Raw genomic sequence first — 27,328 nt, 5'->3', positions numbered from 1 at the left:
AACCGGAAGTGCGATCAACATGTACAACACAGACACAAAACACCAAGCTAAATGCCTTGCCTTTCCTCGTCATCACACAAATTCTCTCATTTAACCAAATTTTTGGGATGATACGTGGATAGCACGTGGTCTCGCCGTGGCAGGAGAGAGCGCGCTCTGTCCCTCTCCCTGCAGAGCACTCCCTCTCTCTCTTCCCAAACGCGAGGAGCACATATTTCCTCTCTCCTCCACTGTATTCGGTTCAAGCCCTAAAATTCTTGTTTCTCTCTCCTCAACTCTCTCGAGTGAGTTCCCCCAGTATTTGTTTTTCTCGCCTCCAATCCTCGAATCCTTCGCCTTCACTTGCTATATATGGTTAATTTTAGAGAGAGAGAGAGAGAGAGAGAGCTACTAAGTGAAAGCAGAGATGCCTGGGATTAGAGGACCCTCTGATTACTCCCAAGAACCGCCTCGTCACCCTTCGCTTAAAATCAATTCGAAGGTTTTTTTTGCTTGCCCTTCTCTCTCTCTCTTTCTCTCTCTGTCAATTTTCTCTCTCTAAAATGCTTAATGTTTGGCTGTTTCTGTTAGGTTTCACTTTGTCCCTCTCGTCGCTCATCTTTAATGTTTTTGTTCTCTCTCTCTTCCCTTTCTGTTGATGTTTTTGATTCATTGACTTTTGTGGATGGACTTTGTGCTTGTTTAAATTGCGGAAATATGGAAAAGTCCTTGATTTCATTGTTTCTATAATCTTTAAATCTGATTATTTACAGATATATGGAACTGCTATTCGTGTTGATCAAATTTGAGAATTAATATTTTTCTGATGGACTTAGCAAGAAAAAATTATTTGTTTAATGGTTTTTGGCATTTGGGGAAATCTTACTATAGACCTCTAATCCGTTTGCTCTTGGTGCTTAGCTTTAATTTGTTTTTCGTAAGATACACATTTCTTCATTGGCAAAAATGGGGACTAGGGTAGGACTGATTTAGATACCTTTCATGTTTTGATCACAATCTGGGCACTCATGGTCTTTACACAAGTTACGGTTAATTCATGATTTACAACAATATATATTCTTACTAATAGTTGTAATTATAATATATATATATATATATATATATATATATATATATATATATATATATATATATATATATATATATATATAGAAAAAACTTACAATAGCTGAGCAGCTATAATGAATAGTAATATAGAGAGCAGTTATAATAAATAGTAATATAGGTGGAATGGAAGCTGTCAGATCTATACATATCATTATATGAATTTTAATAATTTTTCTAGAGATCAGATAATAATGAAATTTTAAATGTGCATACTAAAAAATAGGGTGCACAATTAAAAAATATATAAAAAAATATTTGCCAAAATTAAAATGACCGAAATACCCCTAAAAAATGATGGGGGTAATTTGGTCATTTTAAATTATTGAAAATAAGTTTTTTATATTTTTATATGGTGCGCAATAATGTTAGGTATATGCAGCCAAAATTTCATCTTAATCAGATTTATAGAAAAAAAAATTAAAATTCATATGGTGATATGCATTCTGAACCACGTGATGAAGATCTGACGGCTCCCACTCCACCATATTACTATTCATTATAGCTGGCAAGGTTTACTCATATATATATATTTATTTATTTATTTATTTATCATCATCATTATTAGGGTCTTTTTTCAACTAATTTGGGTCCGTTACACGAATCATGGTCCGTTATTTTGCTCCATCAAGGGCCATACCCTCTGTAAAAAATGTACCAAAGGAATATATAAAACTGAAGTGCAAAGGGCTTTACATGCGCTCACAATGTACAAGTGTCCTCACTACAGTTCACAAAAAATAACATCATCATTGCCTTTGGTGTGAGGGGCAATAGTCCCGTCTCGCGTAAATAAGAACCTCACGATCGTTCCTCGGAGGAGGTATGTGGTGTCTGGGATGCAACTTCTGATTTTCCATATGATCTCTCTCAGTAAGACTTGAACGGATTGATAGCGATTCTTTTTCACTCTCCCATGCCTATCTTGCCAAGTGGCCCATATAAGGTTACGGCGGGAGACTTTCTGTATTCTATCAAGGAACTTGTTGGGGAATTTCTGTTGGAACCAGAATGCTATTAGACTTTTGGCGTTGATGCTGGCTTTTGTGTCTTGGAACTTCCTCAAAACAGTTTGGCAGAGGTGATGGACAAAGGTGCAACATGTGAACAAGTAGTGGTCATGGCTCTCCCTTTCTATTTTGCACAAGTAGCGTATGTTTCCTACTTGAAGTCCCAATCGTTCAATTCTATCATTTGCATGTACTCTTTCTTAGTATTCCAACCAAGTGAACAAGGAAGCCATAGGTGGGTTGAGCTTTTCCATATAGCTATGAGTACCTCATTTCTGTTTCCATGATCTCTAATCACCTCATTGATACTCTTGAGAGGGAATCCAACTAATTTCTTCTACCTTATCATCGCGCTTTACTCTGTGGGAGCTGTCTTTGATGATTGATACCGTGCAATGTATGCCTTCCAGGCCCATGAATCACTCCTTGTGGTCTTGGAATCCCTTAAGTGGTGTCTCTATAGGTAGTTCTTCCTAATTAATATTGACCACAAGGACTCCTCCCGACTTGTCAATTCCCATCTTAACTTGGGTAATAGTATTGGGTTCATCTCCTTGATTCTTTTGATACCAAGCCCACCTTCACCCTTGGGTTAACAAACTGGGTTCAAATGGACAATGCTTGAATGTTTTTGGTTAAGCTGATTTCCCCAAAGGGAGGCCCCTTAAAGTTTCTCATGGGTATTGGTTGTGTTGGAGAGGAATTTGCATACAAAAGGGAGGTAAGATTTATCCGAGCTAGTCATCCTTGATATGAAAGGGTTTCAATCTTGAAGCCAACACGCGAGTTCATCTACTAGAGATTGGTAAAGGTGATGTGTAAGTTTCTCTTTGAACATTGACAATCCAAGATAAATTGAGGGTATCTCTGAAAGGTTGCTAAGAAAGGACTAACTTGGTTTTAATAGAGTGGTGGTTGGAAGAAAAAAGTATTGGTTTCGGAGTGGTTTTTTTGGAGTCCTGATATGTTTTGGAAGTGGTCAAGGGAGGTTTTATGGAATTGATGGGTGGATTTTTTCAAAGACCAGGAGGTCATCTGCAGAGATTAAATGTGAAGGGGAGGCGACTCTTAGGATCTCGGATGGTATAAAATTCCCTTCTCTTGCATCATAGATAATGATCTTGCTGAAGCATTCTGTGACTGGAATGAAAAGATGATGAGGGAGTGGGTCTCCTTGTCTAGGCCCATTTTATCCCCCAAAGTAGCTAAAGGGGGTGCTCCGCAAAGCCATATTTTTTTAGTTTATTCAAAGGAAGTCCCAGTTAACCTTGTCAAAAGCCTTGTGAACATCTAGTTTAAGGCAAGAGGAGATTTCTGTATTGTTGTTAGCCATAGTGTGGATAAGTTTGTGGGCAAGTAGCTTAGGAAAGCTCCTTGATTTGGGATGATGATACAATTGAGAACCAACTCTAGCCTATTAAGAATGGTTTTGCCTATCACCACATAGGTAACATTGCAATGCCTACTTGGGCCAAAATCGGTCATGGAGAGAATATTCATTTCTGAGGGATGAATTTGATGAAAGTGGTGTTGAGGCTTTGCATGATATGTTGTTTTTTGAAGGTGTCTTTAGTCGCTTGAGATATTTCAGGCCCAATATATCCCCAAAACGTTTGAAAAAATTCAGAAGGGAAGCCATCAAGCCCCTAGTATTCATTTGGAGGAAGGCTTATGACAGTTTTGATGATATATTCTAAGGAAACATCCCCCTATAGAAGGAAGCTGTCCTTGTCAAAGATTTAGGATCGGATGGGTTTTAGGAGAGATTGTGGATACGTTGGCTGGTCCTTAGGAGATTGGGAATAGGTTGGCTGGTCCTAAGAAGATTGGTGAATAGGTTGGCTGGTCTCAAGGAGTTGCCGGGATTTCCCACCATGATGGCGATCCCACTCCAAAAATCTCTCTCCGGCGCTCTGGGAATGGGCTCTTCAAGGGATCTCGATTTTTAAATTTTGGGATCTCAGTCCCCAATGATAATGATCCTGATTCCTAGTGTTAGGGATTTCAATCTCAACCTTAGAGGCCAAGATAACAATCAAACTGATGATTTTCATTATTTATAGCAAACAGCAACACAACTATATTTTTAATATGGTTGAATTGCTTGCTGACTATAAATAAAGAGATTCCCACTTTTTTTTTTGAGCGAAGGTGGTATAATTGTATTACTGAGTAATAAAATGTACACAAGATGGGACCCTCTTAGAGGGCACCTAATACAACCCTGAAGGGTATTAAAAATGGTGCAAAAGCAAAGTTACAACTCCAAGAAGGCATCTGGCTGATCTAACGAAATCTAAAGCCTCCCCAGGGAATTATAGTAGGCTCCCTCTTTAGCAAGATAATCAGCATCGGAATTGGCCTCTTGAGAAATATGGCACCATGAGATTGAGATGTTCTATGACCAGTTGGATATTTTATCAAAGATGTCATGTAGGCGCCACAGGCAAGGAGAGAGACCTGATGCCCAAGCTATGACATTCTTAGAGTCCCCTTCCACCACCAGGGTGTGAAGGTGATGCAAAATCTGCGTAGACCTTCTAAAAGGGCCATGGCTTCGGCTACAGTTGAGTCCTCGAGGCCAATGGGGCAGGAAAAGGCATGCAAGATCTGTCCATCAGATGAACGAAAGAGCCCACCTACTTCGGAGGGGCCAGGGTTCCCAAGGGAGCAGTCATCAAAGTTGAGCTTGATGGAGCCTACTTCGGGTGGTCTCCAAAGAGAAGATCTTGAGATTGTTGGCTTAGCCCCCTGGAGTAAGTTGTGCTAGTTCCTATAAAAAGCAGCTAAGGGGATTCCTTTAAACAAGCTATGGTTCGTGGCCCAAAAGGCCACTAAGTTCCTGACTTTGTCTGCCAATGCCCCAACCGAAGATCTTTCTTCTTTGAATATCCTTTGTTTTCTTTTAATCCACAGAACCCACAATGTGGCTGAAACTGATGTTTTCCAAAGTTCTCTTCCTGCCTTGGGTCAGGGAGTGTAGAGAAAAGCATGATACAAGTGCGGAATGGCGCTAGGAGTGACCCAAGTCCATTGGAATAGGCCCAACAGATAGGTCCACAGTTCTCTGGCGAAATCACAGTGAAGGAATAAGTGTGCATTGGTTTCTTCATTCTTCATGCACAAGGAACATCGATTGGGGCATTGCACTCTTATTTCTTTGGAGAAGATCGATCGTCAACACTCTCTCATGGATCCAGCAAAAGACCTGGATCAGGCGGCAAAAAAGGGTTCCAAGCTCTTGATAGCCAAGAAATATTGGGGTTAGCAGTGGTGGGGGCTAGAGAACAAAAGAAGGAAGAGACTGAGAACATCCTTGAGGGTGATGGTTCCCAAATAATCATGTCATTACTGGAGGTTGGAAGGAATACAGGATGAAGAATTTGTGCCAGAGCTCCAAATTTGTCGATCTCGAAATCATTGAGGGGTCGGCTGAAATTTGGTGATCATGATCTGAGATGGCCAGAGAGCACAAAATTTTCTTCCACTGTAGACTGAGCATCTTGTGCTGACCGGAAGACATTAGGGAACTGCTCCCTAAGGGGTCTACTGCCGACCCAAATATCATTCCAAAACATCACCCTGGTCCCCTCCCTAGGGTGAAAGTGAATATTGCGAAAGGATAATTCGTGACACCTGAAGATTGATTTCCCAAAACAAGAAGTTTGAGCACTACTTCTGCAAACAGGAATCCATTGTTCGTTACCACGACAATACTTGTGCTTGATGATATCTCTTCAGAGATGGCTTGGTTGAGTTGCGTACCTCCACCACCACTTGCCCAGAAGGGCATAATTATAAAGAGATCCCCACTTTAAACAATGTATATAGTCCTAGACTATTATACTCTTTAAGTTTGGGAATAAGATCCCCAAAAGTTGGGATCAAGATCCCAAAAGGTCGGGATCAAAATCCCCAAAAGGTTGGGAGCTCAACCCCTAAATTTGGGGATCTAGATCCCTAAGATATTTATTTGTATGGACAGCCTCTCTGCCATAGGGATTTTCAATTTCATGATCTTCCATTTCTGCTCGCGGTCCCTCTTTGATCCTAAGAACTATAGAAGGAAGTAGTCTCTTTTACCATTTCCTCCTTGTTATTGGTGGCTGAGCCATCCTACTTTTAGAATAGTGGATCTACACCTTCTTGACATGGTTTTTGAGAGGAAGAATTTAGTAAAAGAATCACCTTGGGTAAGCCAGGTTTGTCTTGACTTTTGATGCTGTAAGGAAGTTTTGTTATCGAGCTCATTGGAAAGCTCTACCTCAATCTTCTTTACGTAATTGTGGAGTTCAATAGTTGAAGATTTGGACTCAAGTTGGTCTTGTATCAATTGTAATGTGCTTTCAAGTTGCCTAATTTTCGAGGTTCCACTTTTTCAGGGCATTCTTTATGTTTTTAAATTTTTTCTATACATTGCTCAGCCCTTCATGTTTTTTCACTCCAATAATTTTTAATGATCTATTCTCCACTTTGTGCTTAATCCACATGTTAAGAACTTAATAGGTTTTTGGCCCCAATCTATTCATTGTTCAATTTGAAGTTGGATAGGGTTATGGTCGGGAAGAAGGTTCATTAGACATGTTCTGTCTAGTAAGACTTGATTTTTTAGAGATCGGCAAATAACTTAGCAATTGATTGGACACCAAAATTCTATCTAGTTTTTCATAGATTGAGGCACTCCCTACTTTATTATTTCTCCATGAGTATTTGGAGCAGTGTTTCCTCTAAGTCTAAAAGGCTATTTCTCTGAATCATGTGTAGGAGGTCAATTTTATGCTTCCTAGGTGTGCGCTGCCCACCTCTTTTTTCATTTTCATAGGCTGGGACATTGAAGTCCCTGGCCACCAGCCATGGTTTTGTACTAATAATAGGGGCAAGATTGGAGAGTTCACATCTCTTGACGAGAGAGGGGGATGTTGAAGGCATAGATGGTGGATAAAGTGCGTTTAGTGGATGTGGATCATTCTATGAAGTTTATGTGAATGGTTTGGAGGAATGAGGCAATGACTTGAAGGATTATGTCCTTTTCGAGGAGGATCCATATTCAGCCCCCCTCTAGCTTATCATCAATTGCCCCCATCTAGCTTATCATCATTTGCTATTGGTTCATAAGATACGTCTAATTTATTGAAGGTTTTCATGAATTTCCCAGAGGTTATTCTGGTTTCCTTTAGCATTAGGATGATGGGTTTGTATTTTGGAATTTGGTTTTCTTTTGGGAGGTCATCGAGACCCTGAATATTCCTGGTTATGATAATCACTGAGGGTTTGGGTTGGCAGGTAGGGTGTGGGGTTGGTGGTTTGGCTGGCTTGGTGTGAAACTTAGAATGTAGAGGAAAGGGGAAGGAATTGCACCTTTTGGTTGTCTAGTTCACTTCCTTGGAGTCCTTTGATTTTTGTTCATCTCCTTGTTGTTTGGGGCACTTTCCTTGGATCTCTTTTGATTTCCTTTTTCTTTTTGGGGGCTTTATGGGCTTTTTTTTTAGTCCTGTCCTGGGATTTCTGGATTTGTGGATGGTGATGCTGGTAATTCCTCTTTAGATCAACACTGCTGAGTAATCTGTTCCTCTATGGTGTCAAGAAAACAAATAAGCAGTGTTATATCTTTGTAATTATGAATTATTCACACATATCTTGAATGTGATCGCTTCTTACAAATTCATTCTATTAGGATCCATCAAATTACATGAAAGAGGGAGGTACACAGATGACAAACATGCTGCACGACCCCTATGGGACTCACTAGCACCTTTTTGAGCATGGAGTCCCCATGTTACATCTATCGGTTGTTACTCTATAGCATTTTAAGTGCTGACATTTTTTGGACCCTAGTGGTTTTTGTACTGGGCCCCTAATTTATAGGGTGCCTAAACTCTCTCTCTTGCATTTTCTTTTACTTAATCCAACAGTTAACTTATTCAAAATAGAAAAGAAAAGGAATCGATCAAAATGCACTTGCCCTTCCAAACAAATTAGCAAAAGAAAAGGGAAAGGAATATTGACATAGGATTACTGGACTTTAATATCTTACTTTTGTTCTTAATGCAGGAACCCTTCAATTCTGAACCTCCTCGTTCAGCTTTGGTTTCCTCTTATGTGACTCCTGTGGATATGTTCTACAAAAGAAATCATGGGCCAATTCCAATTGTGGATGACATTGAGAGGTCATATTGTGTGATCTAATGGTTCACAATTTGTATTATGTTTGTTCACCTATATTTTGCATTTTAGGCTTGGTAGTCTAGTCTGACATAAGTGATTTCTTTGGTGGGACAGTTATCGGGTTTCCATTACTGGTTTGTTACCAAAATCTATAATGCTATCCATGGATGATATCAAGTGAGTGATGGTTTGGTTGAGAGCAACTTAGATTTGTCTACTCCTGATTTCCTGTTACTCATGCTTGCTTGACTATGGAAATTGACTATATTTTGTAACTGATCATAGGAAACTTCCCAAATACAATGTGACAGCCACGTTACAAGTGAGTTGTTCTGCTCCAAAATGGTACCGATTTCTCATTGTGTACTATAATCCAATTGACTATCTTTTGGGTATCACCATCCATTATATTAACGAACACCAGAACGATAATCAATAGTGGGTTCCTACCCTTTCCTTCATTGTCCATCACTCCAATGATGGTGATGATCCTCTGTACTCTGGTTTTTCCATGGTCCATGGGATTATAGTATACTTTCCTTTTTAATGGCTTTCATAGTTGTACTATAAAAGCTGATTTTGATTAGCAATGCATCTTAAATGTATCACGATCCTTTGAATTCATGCATGATGATGGAGAGAGAGTGGAACCCCCAGAATGTGATCCCAAATGGTGGGTTCCACTCCTTCCATTACTGTCCATCGCTTCAATGATGGTGATGACCCTTGAACTACAGTCAATTTGCTCTTTCATTGGATTCATAATTGTGCTGCAAAAACCAATTTTTAAGGGATCGGTTAACAAGGATTGTCTTGTTCATGTAATCTTTTTTCTATGATATAGTGTGCTGGGAATAGGAGGACTGCAATGAGCAAGAAGAGAACAGTGAAAGGTGTTGGTTGGGATGTTTCTGCCATTGGAAACGGTTAGAAATTTATTTAAATTTTTACAATCACCATAGTTGTGTTGTTTGATATCATTCTATGTTACATGATTCATACTTTAGAAAGTGTTTTTTTTTTTATTTGCTTGTGAGCTATCTAAGGGAGAAACTTGGAACTGGTCATTCATGGAGTTTTCCTATATGAGTTTCATCTCTCTCCATGCGCGTTGAGTTGGGTCCACAAGTGCTGCTTGCTCATGTTATTGGAGAACAAGAGAGTTCTAGGTTGACCTTATGGTTTTTGTTGTGTTTCACATCTGGTTTAAGTCAACTAGTTGGACTAGCAGTGAGGGTACCCTTGGCTTTGACTATAACTTCTGACAATATAAGAGCTCCATTGCCTTCTTCACTACTGTTGTCATGTTTGTTTTCTGGAGCGTTATTTGTGCGCCCTCTCCCTCTCTCTCCCTTACTTGGAACTGCTTTCTTAAATGGGAAGCTTGGTACAACATATTAAAGACAGATACTTCACAGCGAATTAAAACTCATTTCCGTGTTGAAAAACTCATTGAATCAATTCAACTTGTCAGTTGGGTAAATTTATAAATGAAAAATTGGGATGTGCCTTAGTTTTTCCTTTTATCTAATTTTTTATTGATTTGGCTAAAAAGGGTTTCTTCTAGACTGGTGGCATTGTGGTATGCTTGATTGACTAGCTGGATTCAATTCCCATGATTGACATTTTCTTTTCTTTTTTTTTTAAAATTCACACAGAACTTGAGAAACTTACCGAGTTTTTGTATTTTTTATTGATTGAATTGGTAAGTGGACTTGGGTTTGGCAGTGAGGGAGTCTTTTGATGAGTTTGACTTGTCAAACATTATTTTTAAGAATACTCATTAGAATTGAATGATGTTGATCACCCATTTTCTTTTTGTCTAATGATTTGTGACTGGCTAGATTACATCATTAAATATGTTCTTTTTTTTTGGGTAAGCCATTGAATATGTTCCTTGGCTTTTAAATTCTTGTATATCTTTCCATTCTTTGACTTTGCACACGCTACTAGGCTGGCCATGTTCCCTTGTTAATGACAATATGGGGCCTGGCATTAGCTGTGAAGAATGGAGCTTGTTAGTTAAACAAATTATTGGCTGATCAGGCAGACTGTACTTCCGACAGCTGCACTTGAGCTGTTACTTTTGTTGACAGTCACCAAAGGATTAACACTCCCCCGCCCCTCGCCCCCTCCCCCAACACACACACACGCACGCACACACACACAAAAAAAAAAAAAAAAAGGAGAAAAAAAAAAAAGGGACCATCAGCCAAATGGTGCATAGTAACACAATCTGCCATTTTAGTTTGAATATTGCAGTATTTGAATGTGCAAGCTAAAGTACTACCCTATATGAAATAAAGGCAACTGAAAATGCCTTGTGCCTAAGATAGAATGGTTCCTATTACGAAAAGGTACGGATCGTGAATTACAACCTACCTACGTATGTATTATTAAGCATTATGATTTGCCTCATTTGTTACGTTCACAACGATTTCTTTCTTTCTCGAGCTATAGCTAAATGGCATGTTTTATTAAATTCGAGAGTGAAGAATGGTTTGTTGCATTTTCCAATATGCTTGAGAAGCAACCATTGTGTATAAAGTGGGAGCTTAAAATGCTCAAAAAAAGAAAAAAAAAGAAAAAAGAATATATTCAGGGAAACATTTTTATTTAGTAACAACTTGTAATAAAGAAAAATGAACTTGCAATTCCCATGTTGGCGAACATATCTATCACCTGATGGGAATATTTTCAGATGTTTATAATAATCAATAAAGGAAGACCTGACAATGAATTCCACAATTCATGCAAAATTCATTCTCTGTCTTAAGCAAAATTCAATATATCTCCATAAGACTATGACCTCGCTCTTGGGAAGTAGAAGTTGTGTTATACAAAGCGCCACACATGATCGTTTGAGCAGATAAGCAAACTGGTTACTAAGATCTTTATAGGTGCGCTCAAGGACTTGAGCCTGTAATTCAGATCACTTGATTGAGAACTAAAAATCGCTTAGGTTGAGAAAATTGATGCAACTAAAACTTACAGTTGTTTATCTATGGAAAAGAGATATGAACCGTTTTTGGAGTAGTGGTAATTTGGTGAATGAATCTTTATCAGATAAAAGAAAATAATCATCACATCTGTGTATTTTTTGTCCTCATCTCTATACTCAAGGCCATTCAGGCATTGTCCTTGGAAATATGCATTGTATCTATCATACTAGTGTATCTGAAAATTGCATATTCTGGGTTCTTATCGTTATTCAGCACATTTATGACATGTCCTAAACTTTGATTTTTACCCCAGTTAGGTTCTAAGAGTGGTAAACTTCGTATCTTGCATGGTTTTCATTACTCAAGGAATGCTAAAATGCATTAGGGTTGGTCTATAAAGAGGTATTGGAAAATTCCTGAGGTGCTTGTATGTCTTCTCAAATATATGGCCTCGCTTGATAGAGTCATGAAAGTGTTCCATTATTGGATGTGTCTGGCTAAGCTTGACGCATTAGGGCTTCCTCATGTAAACTTTTTTCGTGTATAGTGCTCTCCGAATTTGTTTTCTTTAATGTTTTCTATAAGAGACAGGCATGAAACTCTTTTATATGTAAAATTCTCTCCAAGAAAAGAGACCTTTGCTTTAGAAGTAAGAGAGGTTTGATAAATTGAACTCAACATTCACATCATCCTAGAAGGTGTTTTCAAGCTTTAGATATCTGGAAGTTGCTTCTCAGAATCTTTCAAAGTGGTCTTGTTATAGCTTGGAAGGAATGATATAAATAAGTTACAAATGAGTGTATTCTTATTATCATTTCATGCTTGATGCAAGCATATAGAGACACACCACCAATTTCTCAGGCAGGAGATTCCTATTGCAGTGTTGGTGAAATCTAGTGTATCACCTAGAGTTGCATTTGGTCATGCTTGGTTTCTTGACTGTGTTCTGAATTGTTCTTATGCCTTGATTTTGGAGCTTGCTGGGTGTTTTTTTCTTCCTTCTTTTTGGTTTTGGAAGTTTTGATGGGCAAAATAGTTGCAAACTTACACTGATCTAGGATGCATAAATGTGACCTACTACAAATCTGTACGGCTGATATGCGTTGTTTTACCTTGGCTTATTGTATTTTATTTGTAAAATGATTTTCAGCTATTTGGGGGGGAGCTAAATTAGCAGATGTTATTGAACTTGCTGGAATTTGTAAGAATACAACATCCACATCATTAGGAGGCAAGCATGTGGAATTTGTCAGTGTTGATATGTGTAAAGTGAGTAATCAAATCTTGAAATTTGACACTGGCTAGCTATGGAGATTCCGTGCATGGGATATGTATGAGGGCTTTCATAACTTTGATTGCTTAAAACATTCTAGGGTTTGGGTTAAGTTCTTACTTTACTCTTGCATGGATATTCATGAATGCAAAATTGAGAAGTTTCATGTTTAGTTTATTGTATTTCTTAACTTGGGAAAATACCAGGAAGAGAATGGAGGTCCGTACAAAGCATCAATTCCTCTACGCCATGCGACAAATCCTGAAGCGGATGTTCTACTTGCTTATGAAATGAATGGAGAGGTTGGAATTTCTCATTCCTACAAGAAGTACACCACTGTTTTCTTTTTCTAATGAAAAGTCGCATTAATCTAATGTATTTGGTTGTATATGACGCATTCATATCCAAATCTTATTATCGCAAGCTAGAATTTTTTTATCTATGTAATTTTTGTAGGAAAGAGGGATTGGAGTGGAAAAAGGTAGTTTTCATGAACCTAGTGGTAACTTTAAAAGGGGTAAAGTATCTGGAGTACCATAGCATTGCATAGCATATGATTTTGGAGGATCAGTTGCAGTAGTGTCCCGTTTGAGTACCCAATAAAACTATTTCGAAGTTAAATACTCCTCTCTTTTGCTTCTCTTTTGTCTTCCTTCGTTTCTGCTAAGTAATACTTCTCTGATTTCCTTAATCCAAATTTGCCGATTTAGCCCCTTCAATGCAAATTACACCTCCTCTTGTCATCTCATAAGATGTACAAAGTCCGTATCCTTGGGATCCTTGCTTGCACTCCATGTTTCCATTCCCAACTCTCTGAACACAGAGCACCACTAATGCATGAGGATTTACAACACCCTGACTAACTTAAGGTAGTTAACGCTCAAAGGGCAGTCGCTCACCCACCAAGAAACCATCAATTGATATGTCGACCATCTTTTTCTTTTTTTCTTTTTGTCATTTGGTTTATATTGATACCTCAGCCATCATCACCTAGTACAAAATGGACTTGTCAAAAAAGTCGCCATAAATTCCATTAGTGTGCCTACAGATACCTTCTCTGTCCTGCTGGGTCCCTTGGGCTCTGCATCCTAGATGCCCTTTGTGTTCTCTCTTTTGGATCACCTCTGTCCACAACTCACTATATTCCCAATTCCGACAACCACTTGTAACGGAGCATAATTGGCAATCTAGATTATTCTAAGGCTCAGACCTCTTTCCTCTTGGATCATCACACCTCCCATTTTACATGATGCAAGTTTCACCCATAAAAAATCTCGCTATTCTTTTTGTTACTCTGGCTACCATATGAAAGAGAGTCATATAGCAAAGAAGCATCTTAGCCAGTGTAGCTTAAAAAAGAGCAGTCCTACTTTCAAAAAGAAAGTAGTTGTTCCAATCAAGCAGACAACCTAAACTCAATACGCTCGATTATAGGATCCCACGGTTTTTTTTGGATACACAATGCAACCCTAACAGGAACTGCATAAAGAAGATACTTGGCATCCCAATCAGCTTTCTGGTCTCTCCAACTCCTCTCCCTCGATTCCCACACATGAAAGAGCTTACACTGATTAACTCTCAACCTAGAGGCCAACACAGAAGAGATTGTCTATCCGATCCAAGGATGCAGCATAAAGAATATTGAAGTAAACTTGTAAGTTCATAAGAAAGAGTAGTGGTAGATATTATAGTGGAGTTCAGGGAGATTGGCTCGTGGGAGATGGATCTTATTGTTATATTCTCTGCGAGTCCGATACTAAAACCTACGTAGGCCTATGATGAAGTGGGAAGTGACTCTATATTGATTGACAAGAGGACCTGGCATCCCCATCCAAGCTTTCTTCCTTCCTCTTATCCCTCCTTGCTATCTCACTTTCTATCTCTCAGCCTTCTCTGAATGGATACATTTTCCTTTATCTGTTCTCTTAAGCACAACTTCATGTAACTTAATCAAGCAGACTCAACCTACTCTCAATATGCTCAATTATAGGATCCTAGAAATTTTTTTTTGACACACAATGCAACCCTAAACAGGAACTGTATAGAGAAGATACTTGGCATGCCAATCAGCTTGCTGGTCTCTCCAACTCCTCGTCCTCAAACCCACATGACAGAGCTCGTACATAGGTTAACTCTCAACCTAGAGGCTACCACAGAACTTCTCAAAATAAACAAAATCTCTGAGCAATGATTCCAAATATTATGAGCAAATACTGAAGCTTGTAATTTATAAATTTGAAAATAGAAATTCCTCGAGTTAGAGGTTCAAAAACTTGTAGTGTGAATTTCTAAATTATCCCTATGTCATCATCATCATCATTTTAGCCTTTTTCCAATTAATTGGGGTCGGCTACATGAATCTTGGTTCTCCATTCTACTCTATTAAAGGCCATATCCTTAGTGAGGCCATAAGTCCCCATATCTTTTCGGATAACTTCCAACCACGTCTTTTTGGGCCTACCCCTTGCCCTTTTCAGTCCTTCCACTTGAACTAACTCACACCGCCTAATAGGTGTTGTACTTGGTCGGTGCCACACATGGCCAGCACACCAAAGTCTACTCTCTTTCATTTTATCGCCTATTGGTGCCACACCTAAATTCTCTCGAATAAATTCATTTAGAATTCTATCTTCTTGTCTTGCCACTCATCCATGTCAACATCCTCATCTCCGCTACACTCTTTCTGTCCGCCCAACATTCTACCCCATAGAGCAAAGCTGGTCTCACCGTTGTTCTATAAATCTGGTCCTTCAGCCTCATTGGTATGCAGCGATCACATAAAATTCTAGTTGCATATCTCTACTTCGCCAACCCAGCTCTAATTCTGTATGCAACATCTTCCTTGATCTCTCCATTCTCTTTGATTATCGATCCAAGATATTGAAAGTGCGGTCTTTTTTATTAAATTATCCCTATTTATAAACTATAAATGCTCAAGTTTGTTTTATTAAAAACCTGTAAAGGGGCATGAATTAGTAAACGTGAAACAACAGTCTAATTATTACTAAATAAGAAGTTTGTTTGTTTATTTTAGTTTCATATTCTCATTTTGATTAAAAATTAAATGAGATAAAATAAATTTCGAACATGAAATCCTATTTTCAGCATGTAAGAATTTACTCATGCATGTTTGTTTTTATGCTATCAAGATACAAGTCCTGGAAATTTATGCGTATGTTTATTATGTAACCAGGACATTATTTTGACTTTTGATTTTAACCCACGTTATGGTAATGTGTTGAAAATTTGGAAAAGATGTCATACTATGGTTTCACAACCATAAAGAAACTTAGAGTATGTTTTCTTGTGTGCAATTTTAAAGTGAAAGCGTGCGGATTATTAATGCATGGAATGCTTAAATTTGCATGTCCTAGATTGTTAGGAATTTAGATGTGAATATGAACATTGTCCGCTCGTTTGATGCTCCAAATGTGTCAACTTCTTGTATAGAATAGATTTCGCTGCTAGGATTGCTGAAGTTGTGCTTCATCTAATGGGAGCTTCAGATGTTTTCAAGAGTACAATTTTTTTCTCGCTAGTTTCTGGAAATATGGTCAGTTTTTCAGTTCCAGATAACAATGAATTTCTTGTAATTTTATTAGCTTTTAATTTGATGCTGATATTTCCTCTTCGCCTCACTGCAAGTGTGCAATTTGCATATCTCCTTGCCCTATGAGCCGGCAAAGAATTATTTAATATTTTGTCCATCCAGCTCATGTTTAACACAGATTTTGGAAGATTATTTCGTAATCATCAATAGTTTGGCATAGTTCCAATGCTTTAACATTTCACAGAGAAGGCAATGCTCATTTCTCTGTTGGATGTTGGTGGCCACGTCCTTTCAATGTTACATTCCTGAGTTTAGTTATTTATTTTACTTTTTGGAAATTTATTTACTAAATTTAATTTGATATTTTGATGTGAAGATTCTCAATCGTGACCATGGTTATCCGCTGCGTGGGATTGTTCCCGGCATCATTGGTGCACGTTCTGTTAAGTGGTTGGATAGCATCAATATAATTGCAGAAGAATGCCAGGTTTAAAAATATTTATGAACTTCTATCCATTTTCTTTGATTCATAAAATTGATGATGTCATTGATACGAATGTGGTAACAAATAGGGATTCTTTATGCAAAGGGATTACAAGATGTTCCCACCTTCAGTTGATTGGGATAATATCATTTGGTCTACCCGACGCCCACAGATGGATTTTCCTGTACAGGTAGTACAACAATAGTTTCATAATATACATCCAGCACTTGAATGAAATATTGGACTATCTCTTTTTGGAGCCATTGATTAGGTACATTGGTTTCAAACTTCAAAACTCATACAAATTGGCCTTTGACTTTTCGGTTACCTATTGGTACATTAGAACAATGAAGATGGTTTTGCATAACATTCATGCGACTAACAACTTAAATTGTTCATGTGCTAACAAGAAATGAGATCTTGTATCTTATGTTGCCTGTGCATTTCTTGGGACTTCATTCCTTCACATCTGCATTTACTGTCGAGTCCCACTCGACCATTCCTGACTGTTGGTGTTCACTTGGATAATTAAATAGATGAAATCTTTGATTGCACACAAAGGAATGGTGGCAAACTATTTCTCAAAGAAAAAAAAAATGGTGGCAAACTCCTATGCTACTTCTTGTTTTTGCTTGACCTAGATGGATTTGATTTCGCAAAGTATAGATGCTTCTTTTGTAATGTCATTACCTATAGCATTTTCTATTGAGTTTTAATTGTTGTGTCCCGAATGCTTTTCAACAGTGTGCTATTTGTTCATTGGAGGATGAGGCCATTGCATCACAAGATAAGGTTAGCAATCTTAGTTTTAGATGTATGAGGTAGTGTAAGCTCTAACTTCTGATAGATTGCTGATAATTTCTTAGTCTAGTGGTAGCTTCTCTTGTCATCATATGGGTGGAGCTCAGTTTCAATTGTTTTAACTTTAATGCCATATTTCTTTTAAGATGCTCATTTTTGTTTTGTTTTTTGTTTTGTTGGATAATTTTAATAAATTATTGGTTTCTACTCAGATTAATATAGTTTTGGATTCAGTGTCTGTTGACATGTGCTCTTTAATATGATGAATGCATGGAGAGAATGTGCAACTCTTAAACATGCACATTCAAAAATTATGGAGACGTGCCTAAATCATGATTGTACATGTATGGAATTTGGACCATGCCCGCAAATTTCTGGGCATGTGTCAATGCCCAATATGCTGAGCCTCATGTGTATAGCACAATATTTGAACCAAACCTAGCATTGTTAGTCTGAAGTTTCAGCAGTCATGTCTGAAGTATGGGATTTGAACTTGTCAAAATTTTTGGGGACACAATGGGCAATTCATAGAGCCTCATGTGTCTGACACTAAATTTGAGTTGGTAACACTGGTCAAAAGTCTCAGTTGAATTTTGAAGGGCGGATGTGTATCATATAGGGTGTGGGTATGCTTCCAAAAGTGTCTTGACACATATTTGTACATGTTATTGGCAAATGTGAACTTTAATTGTGCAAACAAGCGGTTCAGTCATGGAATGGGTGTGTACTTTGGTTCTTCAGTGTCTGCTTGATTAGTCAATCATAGAAATGCATGAATAGACATGGTTTCTTAGGGGAATACTTTGATGAACGTCCTCATATGTGGGGTCAGTTAAGAAGACTCGTAATTACTTCTTTCACTGACACTAGGAAAATAACACGGTAACTTACCATGGAATGCAACTAGTAGATCGAAACATGTTGAAATTGTTAACGAACAATGATTCTAGAGATATAATGGCTTACACTATTGTATGTGATGTGTATGTAGTACAACTACAAATTACCACACACAACCTACGCAGTTATCGGCGAGAATTTTTGCTAGCCAGAATTTATGCTAACAAACAATTTTTTTTATACATTAGTTCAACTTATGCAAGACTAAAAGTTTATAGTTTGTGTTGTCTGAATACCTCAAGTATGGCATATTGTCACTCCTATGCAAACTTTTTCTTCTAAAATGGTTATCTCTACTCTGTAACATAGATTAGGCTGTGAATATATGCTGATTTTTCAACCCAAATCCTAGGTCAAGTATTCCTGAACTGTGTAATTTCTTCTTTTAATTTTGACTTGGGCATTTTATTTTTTACACTTCCACATATCATTTCCTCTTCATATACCATACCACATATATATTATATAGCAAACTTTCTATCGAGAAGCACTTTGGTCTCAATTGGAGTTTTTTTAAACTTAGTGTGATGGATAGTAAGCTGATGCAACCTAATGACATAACAGCTTACACAAAAATATATGGATATGATGGCCTATATGGAAGAAATAACTATCTTGAAGGAAAATATAGTGCTGAAACCCAAGAGTTATTTCAGGCTGCAAGTGGGCCGGGCCAGCCCTGCAGGTCGAGTAGGTCAGCCAACACAAACCTGGTTGGGTTTGGAAAAAGGGCTCATGTGGCTTGGTCATCAAACCTTAAGTTTAGGATCCATTTAGTTAACGAGCCATGGCTGGGTACAACCCTTAATACATATATATATTGTATGTATGTACGTATATATGTAACTATGGTTATGGTGTATGTGTGTCTGTAAATATGGTTATAGTGTGTACAAGGTGCCATGAATACATTCGAGAGAATTTACGTGTGGCACCAATAGGCGATTAGATGAGAGAAAATACACTTAGGTGGGCTAGCCATGCGTGGTGCAGACCTAGTACAACGCCTGTTAAGAGGTGCGAGTTAGTTCAAGTGGAAGACTCAAAAAGGGCAAGGGGTAGGCCCAAAAGGATATGGTTGTAGTAGTGACAAAAGATACGAAGACTTATGGCCTCACTGAGGGTATGACCCTTAATAGAGCAAAATGGGGGACCAGGATTCGTGTACCTGACCCCAATTAGTTGGGAAAAGGCTTTGATGATGATGATGTGTATAAGGTGTCGACCTTAATCAATCAAGGTGCGACTCACCTTTAAATATTAATTAAAGATGTAGTTTTGGTGCCGGAAATAGATACAACAACTATGAAATTTAAACTTAAAAAAGTGATGTAGATCGAGCAGATCTATAAATACTTAATTTTTTTTGAAAATGGACAGTCTAGATAATGTCTTACGAGATGCACCATTTTTTTTTAATGGCTCAGGCCTATGTAATATAAATATCTGTAACAACTTTTCTAATATCCTTGGCAGTGGCTTCAATGGTTAGTGTTGACATTTGACATGCTATCTCAGGCTTGAATGTCAAATTGATACCCCAACGAAAGAATTTTCCTTTTTTAAATGGAGTTGACTGGTTCGTGCAATGGCTCGAGCCCATCTAATTTTTTTGGCTTGTACCCGATCATGACTCTTGGTGACAGGCCTGATGCAGGCTTTAAGTTCACAATCCAAACCTGGGTTGAACTTGGTTTTACCCATTTCCGGCCTGCAGTTATTCTTCAAAGGTTTGCTCCGACACTATTAATTCCCAAATAGTGCTGTACTCCCAAACATCAAAGCATTGTCCAGTTTGTTTTAAAAATGAAATAGTCATAGTTGGACTAATCAAGTAAAATTTGAGGTGTCTGCTGGTGCTACAATTTTAGCATTAATTGCTATTTTGTTCCCCTTCCTTAGGCTACCTCCTCCACTTTGGAAGTGTCTCTTTAGAGGCAATTTACCATATTTTAGAGGCAATTTATTCTCTCTAACATTCTCCCACTTGTTCAAAATATTTGTAGAAGTCATTCAACCATGTGGTGACGTCCCTCGGAGGGGAAATTGTCACCAAATGACTGCCAACTAGCTTGCTTCTTATATAACTGCAGCATCCGTATTCTCAGTACAACTCTAGTTTTGTTATTTGGGTAGTTGAGCAAGGCTTCCGAGTAGCAATCATTTGAATGCGAGATTTGCATTATGATGGATAGTTCAGATAGCTGATTGTGCTTGTAGGATCATGGCAATTGTTGAGCATGATCTTCAACTAACACTCTTTTGATTTTACTATGAGATCGGCATTGCGAAGGCTAGTTTGGACAGTTGAGCATCCCATGGGATAATGGCATGTTCACGATTATGATGGTTATCCATTTGTATAGTTTTCTTGCTCGCTTCCCTCCTACTTGCTAATAAGAACCTTCTGGGTATTACCGTAGGAAGAATCATTAGCATTAGTAGTTGGATGAGTACTGACTCACCTTGTTGTCTGACAATCGTCCTCTCCCCATTGGTTGAGTCACTTCTTCCTTCTCCCTAATGGTCGAGACCTAAAGCACTCCTCGTATCGGTTGAGAGCCAACACTCTCAACCAAAAGGTTGAGCCACTTCGTGCCTTGCCTTGAACCTGCTTCTTGTTTGCCTTTAAAAGTCTAATGTGGAGAAATCCCTGGGAGGCGAAACTGTCACCAAATGACTGCCAACTAGCTGGCTTCTTATATAACTGCAGCATTCATATTCCCAGTGTGACACTAGTTTGGTTATTTGGGTAGTTGAGCAAGGCTTCCGAGTAGCGATCATTTGAATACGATATTTGCACTACGATGGATAGTTCTGATAGCTGACTACACTTATAGGATCATGGCAATTGTTGAGCATGATCTTCAACTAACAGTCTTTTGATTTTACTACGAGATCGTCATTGCGAAGGCTAGTTTGGACAGTTGAGCATCCCATGGGATCATGGTATGTTCTCAATTGTGATGGTTATCCATTTGTCTCGGTAGCAGATATCCTCCCATTGGGGTGAGACATCATCCACCGGATGAGATGATGGAGACTTACCCATTAGTGTGATTTATGCCCATCAATCTTCCAGGGGCTGTATGCTATCCACCTTTAAATTTGATGTATGGAATCCACCACCTTTCTAGCTGATGGTGATCTATCCACATGATGTAGTGTGAGCGTTTGATGCATTTGGAGGACAATGGTTGGGGCGTGTGTGTGTGTGTGAGAGAGAGAGATCATTGATCAAGAAGCATAAGTGTGAAGTCTAAGAGATAGATTGATGTAGATTTTTGATGAAGAAAACATAAAAATAACAGTTCCTAGGGCAAGCTTAACCCTGTAACAGTTGCTGTTACTGTAACCAACAAAGCTGACCTTTTTACTCAAAGCACCCGCCACCCTGTCCTAATTGCATGCTTTATTTCAAATGACAAAAGTAAAATCTTGCAAATAGGCTACCCACCTAGGATGTGGCAGATATCTGTTTATTTGGCTTTGATATCAATTGATGGAGATTTTTAATGAAGAAAACAGAAAACCTACAGTTTCAAGGCCAAGCAGACACACAAATCTGAAGAAACCTAGGGTTTCATATTCCAATCCCAACAACGATTTCTAGCCAAAGCTATTCTCTTTTTTTTCCAAAGTTGTTCTCTTTTTTTTTTCTTTCAAATCTTGTAACCAGCCCTCATGGAGCCCCGTGCCCCTCCTTTTATTCATTATTTTATTACAAAATTCAATAATTCCCCTAACCAAATAAATATTGACTAAAACAGTTAATATACCATAACTTACTTAAGGTAAAATGCCTAGAATGTTCCTCACATAACCAAAAAATAAAAGAAAATAAAAAATAAAACTAAACAGAAAATAAACCTAAAAGATATTCCAAAACAAACTGAAAAAATCCCAATCAGACATTGTTCTTCTTATTCTTCTTAATAGCTCGCCTGGTGTTCGTATCCTCCAAATAGATGCGTGCGTTGGGTGGAATCTGCTGCACCATAGACTATAGTCTTCAGTTGCTCCACTTGACACTCTTTGCTCATCACTTCTTATATGGGCATCTGTCCATGGACTTGGTCATTGTTATTGTATCCTAGTGACAATTGTCTTGACTACCAATTTCATTGCATGAATTATAAAAATTTATTGCCTTTTCAGGGCAGAGGCATTAATGTAATTGAAAGATAAAACTAAGGTTACTAACTGTTGATGTTTATATGGCAGATAAAAATAAGTGGGTATGCAGCCTCTGGAGGAGGGCGTGGCATAGAGAGAGTGGACATATCCGTTGACGGTGGAAAAACATGGTTGGAAGCTTCAAGGCATCAGAAAAGAGATGCACCTTATATTGCAGATGACATCAACAGTGACAAGTGGGCATGGGTCCTCTTTGAGGCACAGGTTGATGTCCCAAAAAATGCTGAGATAATAGCCAAAGCGGTACACCTCTTTCATCTTTCTTATTGTTTCTTTCATCTTTCTTATTATATGCGATGAAATACATTCTAGAGATCTGTGATATAAATAAAGTTTTTGTTATTAACTAGAAAAAGAATTGGGCGAATTCTAAGAATGGTACTGTTTTGGGAGTAGAATACTGAAATGGTTTCAGTTATAACTAGTTATGGCCATGCGGATTTTGAAATTGATATTCGTATTGGAATCAGTATCATGAATGATGTCAGGCTTATATTCTTCTTAGAGTAGAATGATTGAGTAATTACCAACCTCTCTCCCACAAACTGTCGAAGAAACCCATTGATAGGGTAGTGTTTCAGAAGAAAGTTGAGGATTGGTTAACTAGTCTTTTCTTTGGGGCTTGCTTGTAGTCTTTTCTATAAAAATCTTTTGGCTGATGATTGTTGGGGTGTTAATGGGTTTTTCTCGCTAAAAATAATGTGGGCCTGCAGTGGTTTCATGACCGAAACGACCAAGTTTGGAAAGCTCGAATTTCCTGAATTTTCTGAAGAGTAGGATCAGGTCCGTGTAGTTTGATCTTATGGAAAAAGGAAAACAGAAAATGTTATTCTGTTGATGGATATGACTGTGTCTTGGACCATTTGGAATTTGGTGGTATTTTTAGATTTGCATGGGGGTAAAAGCGACTAAAGAGTTTTTTGGGTCATTGTGCTGCTGTGATTGTGTGGTTGCAAACGCAGGGCATTGCAAACGGTTTCCCATCTTTGGCCTTAATTTAGGGCATTATGTTATAACAGAGGGTGATTATCTTAATGTTATTAGTTAGGTTAAGAACAAGACATCCTCCCTTTGGCAGATAGCAATGATTTTCGAAGAAGTTTTTAATATTTGTGAGTCTAAAGATGCATTCTTCTATTTCTTCTAAGTGAAACAAATGGGGATGCAGAACCTTGCGTTAGTAGGGAAGCATTGTGGGTTTAAGGGCGTGTCTTGTGTTTGGTGTCGTGTGGGGTCCAAGTCTTTCTGTTCCACATTTCATCCGTCTACTTTCAAAGAAATTCTATTAACTATCAAATAAATAAAAAACTATGCTGTTGAACCAGCACAATCACACTAGTGCCACAATGCATATAACATGGTAATGCAGAAGCATATACCGTACAGTTATTCCCTTTGGAAAAAGAGCAATTGAGGATGTTTTCAATTTGAGATTTTGGTTTCCACCTAAGAAACAGCAGAAATTTTAAGAAAAAGAATTTGGATTTTGAATTCTTAAAACACTTAGGTCTGACTATCTGAATATTTGATGGTCTCTGTTTAATATTAGGTTGTTATTTTTTCGGTCTCATAAACAGTGGGTTTGAAAATTTTCTTTTTTGAGAGACCTCTTTTGGCAAGAACTCTGACAACCTGCTGTGGAAATTCATTTATGGCCCCAATTCCCACTCCTTGAGGGACGTCTTTTGGCAAGAACTTGACATATCATAGCCTCTCACCCCCTTCTAGGAAAGACTTCAATGTGACCAGGTGGTCCTATGAGCAGAACTCTAGCTCCAGTATCACCCTGCAAATGGTAAACTTCTTAGGCTTTTGTAGCAAGGAATCAACTTCTGGACATCCCTCTTCAAGGGGCTGAATTCACTTGATCCAACCACTTGGCCGTGCTCACTCTATCCAAAATAGATAGAATTCTCACCTCTTTATTGGGATGCGACCTTCCCCGGCACCCACTCCTAGGCCCTACTGAAACCCAAATCAGATCATCACCCCATTCTTTTGGACACCTCTCTGGTTTCTTGGGGTGCCAAAGCTTTCTGCGTCGAATTAATCTGGCTAGAGGACCCTAATATTTCATCCCTCATCCCCTCATGGTGGAATTCATACCCCCATCAGGTCCAAGGATGGTCTGGCTTCCATCTTTAGCGGAAACTGCAACTCCCAAAAGCAGACCTCAAGGAATGGCTAAAACACCTTCCTGATAGGTTCCAGGCTCAGAAGGAAGCTCTCCTTCGCTCCATCAATCTCTGGGACTCTACTGAAGAGAAGCTCTCCCTCATATCACAAGAGAGGGAATAGAGATTACAACTCAAAATCTCATACTAGGAACTCCCACATAAAGAAGAGATTTACTGGTCCCAGCGATCCAGGGTTAAGTGGCTCGAACATGGAGACCATAATAGTGCCTTTTTACGTAAAATTGCGAATTTGAGGAGGATAGATAACACCACCTCCCAAAAAGTGAGAAACCGCACTCTGGATCAAGGCCCATAGATCGACCAGGCTTTCATAGATTACTTCTCTCTTTTTTAAGCCTGTACTGGTCCAAGACCCACCATGGCCAGCCTGACCTTCCATTCTTTCTTGAATCTGGTAAACTTTGTTGAATAAAAAATGATAGATTACATTAGATCAAGTTGGGGAAAGAAAGGCATCCCACAAGCTGGGTGCTCAGACTACAGGGGGGAGAGAATTTATAGAAAACTACTTCTAATAGCGAGACAATATAACATGCAAAAACTTCTGATGTGAAAACAGCCTTAAAGAGGGTCCAAGGAGGAGGGGAGAGCCTTTAAAATGAGCGTAAAATCCCCGAGGCTGAAGTGGCCCCTTCCACGAGATAGGTGACTCTGATCATTGCGAGGCCACAGGAGCCCTGTTGTGAGGTTGGTAAGGGCAAACTTCCTTGATTGAATCTGAAGGGGATGAGCTGTTGAGAGCCTCTTCCGGCTCAGTCTTGTAAGAAAACCTTCTTTTTCTGTTTTCTGCTGAAGACGAGGGATGGAGAAGGAAAAGGAGGGGGAGAGGGCTGAGGAATCCTAGGGGATCCATTTAGCAACTTTTTGAGCTCAAAGCCCCGTTTTTTATACAGTTTATTTCTTGTTTCAGATGTATAGCATTTTTTGAGACTCCTTTGGGGGTCAACACCATTTTTTAGGTCCTTTAGGGTTTTGTACAGGGATTCTGGCCTGTGGGTGCCTTTACTTCTTTCCTATTGTATTCTCTTTTGCTTTGCAATACAGTTAACACTTTCAAAAAAGAAATTTTCTTTTCTGAGGTTGATCACTAGGTTGAAGAAGTTCCTTCCTTGGGGCCTAAAAGTACTGTTAGAAGGAAAGTGGCTGGGGTCGTGGTGGGTAGCATCCCCACACCCAGTTACCACATCGTGGTATCCATTCCTACGCTGGCACCCCCAATTAACACCTTCAAAATGTGACTCCTTAATCTATTAAAAAATAGATGGGCCTATCTTTCCCACTGAATTATCAAAAAAAAAAAAAGTACTGTAAGATTGGGTTTTACTCGAGTAGTAAATGGAGGAAATGCTCCCGTGGGAGCATTGAATCCTTTGACATGATAAAGATCTTTGGAGTTGGGCGAGATGAGTCATGATTTAATTAGGGAAACTCCATCCATCATGGGTTATCTTCAGACCTTTAGGGATTAAGAGGAATCACAACTAGTTTTATGTTTATCACTGATTAATTGGTTTCTCTACAGGTGATTGAAATCTGGTGCGATTGAGGGAGCTCATCGGTCTTCCCATCTAAGTCGTGGAAACCTATGGGGTTGGGTGACATGGATCATCCTTTAAAATGAATTTTTGTGCTTTCACATTGTTCCCATTGTTTTCATATTAGACTCTTTTATTCGAACCCGAGTTTTTGGAATATTCTAGTTTCTTATAAAACCCAATGGAATTTTAATTTTCGTACTTTCTTCTTCTGGTTTGGGTAAGCAGGTTGTAACCATGATATTTGTTCTGCAGTCCTCGTGTCCTAACCACTTAGCCCAAAGGCGAACCTCTTGGGCCTTGTAGTAGTTCCACATCTCTCTCTCTCTCTCTGTCTCTCTCACACACATATCCTCTTTGTATTATTTAATCTGCAGGTTGACACTGCAGCTAATGTTCAGCCAGAAACTGTGGAGGAAATCTGGAACTTGAGAGGAATCCTTAACACCTCATGGCACCGTGTTCATCTTCGCCATATGTTACAGTCTGGGCATTCTAGTTTGTGAATCCAAAAGTGAAACTGGGGCGGTATGAGAGAAAGGAAACTTGAATACTTAAAAAGTATCTGGAACGGCAGTAGGTTATTTACATAGTGATCAGCTTTTCATTAGATATGTATCTCAAATCAAGAATAAATGGACAGAGTTCTCTGTCTAGAGAAGTTGTTCATCAAGATTACCTTCTTGTTGATTACATTGTTTTCATTATTTTGGTTTGTAATCAATGTGGAAAATGCATAATTTCCGCTGGTTTGGGAATTAGACCGGTTATGAGGACTTTGCTTCTTGAGATGGCAATGAAGACCCATAAGCATGTAGTGCACATGTAATTGGCAATTCAATTACATTGATAAAACTCGGCATAGACTATAATCGGACATGATTTAATAGATCCTGTGTGTGTACGTGCAGCACTGTGTTCGAGGCCCTAAACGGATCTTGCGCTAGAAATAGGATACCATTCCCATGAAATTTTCTTTTCTTGGTTTTGATGGGCTATACTACAGGAAAGAGTAATGTTTTAAAACCCGGTGGTTTCGGATACGGATCACCTATTTAGGGGAAATTGGGCGGGATCAAACCGGTTCTAGGGTGATATGAGCTCCATATATGGAAAAACCTAAAAACTTCTTAAAAGGTGAGATGCTACAGTGTTTCGTCACCACCACA

General features: G+C 38.7%; 1 protein-coding gene across 10 annotated transcripts; it reads left to right on the top strand.

The window, feature by feature from the left end:
- Nucleotides 1-26,920, top strand: SOX (sulfite oxidase). 10 transcript variants are annotated; one of them, XM_011626605.3, is made up of 12 exons: nt 1-481; nt 8,166-8,281; nt 8,394-8,456; nt 8,565-8,601; nt 9,124-9,205; nt 12,372-12,490; nt 12,701-12,796; nt 16,421-16,531; nt 16,617-16,718; nt 17,273-17,320; nt 22,454-22,669; nt 26,537-26,920. In XM_011626605.3, the coding sequence occupies exons 1-12, from the start codon at nt 407-409 to the stop codon at nt 26,663-26,665; spliced, it is 1,194 nt and encodes a 397-aa protein (XP_011624907.1). In that variant the 5' UTR covers nt 1-406; the 3' UTR covers nt 26,666-26,920. The 10 variants fall into 10 exon arrangements, with proteins under 10 accessions (XP_011624907.1, XP_020525427.1, XP_088724750.1 ...); XM_020669768.2 differs by having other exon boundaries at nt 26,147-26,920; XM_088868624.1 differs by lacking the exon at nt 12,372-12,490.
- The last annotated feature ends 408 nt before the right edge of the window (nt 26,921-27,328 follow it).

The sequence above is a fragment of the Amborella trichopoda genome, chromosome 6, assembly GCF_054954075.1.
Source record: "Amborella trichopoda isolate Santa Cruz 75 chromosome 6, AtrichopodaSantaCruz75HAP2 v2.0, whole genome shotgun sequence".
Classification (NCBI taxonomy): domain Eukaryota; kingdom Viridiplantae; phylum Streptophyta; class Magnoliopsida; order Amborellales; family Amborellaceae; genus Amborella; species Amborella trichopoda.
The sequence above is the reverse complement of the archived record's forward strand: the minus strand, read 5'-3'. Positions and strand labels throughout refer to the sequence as shown.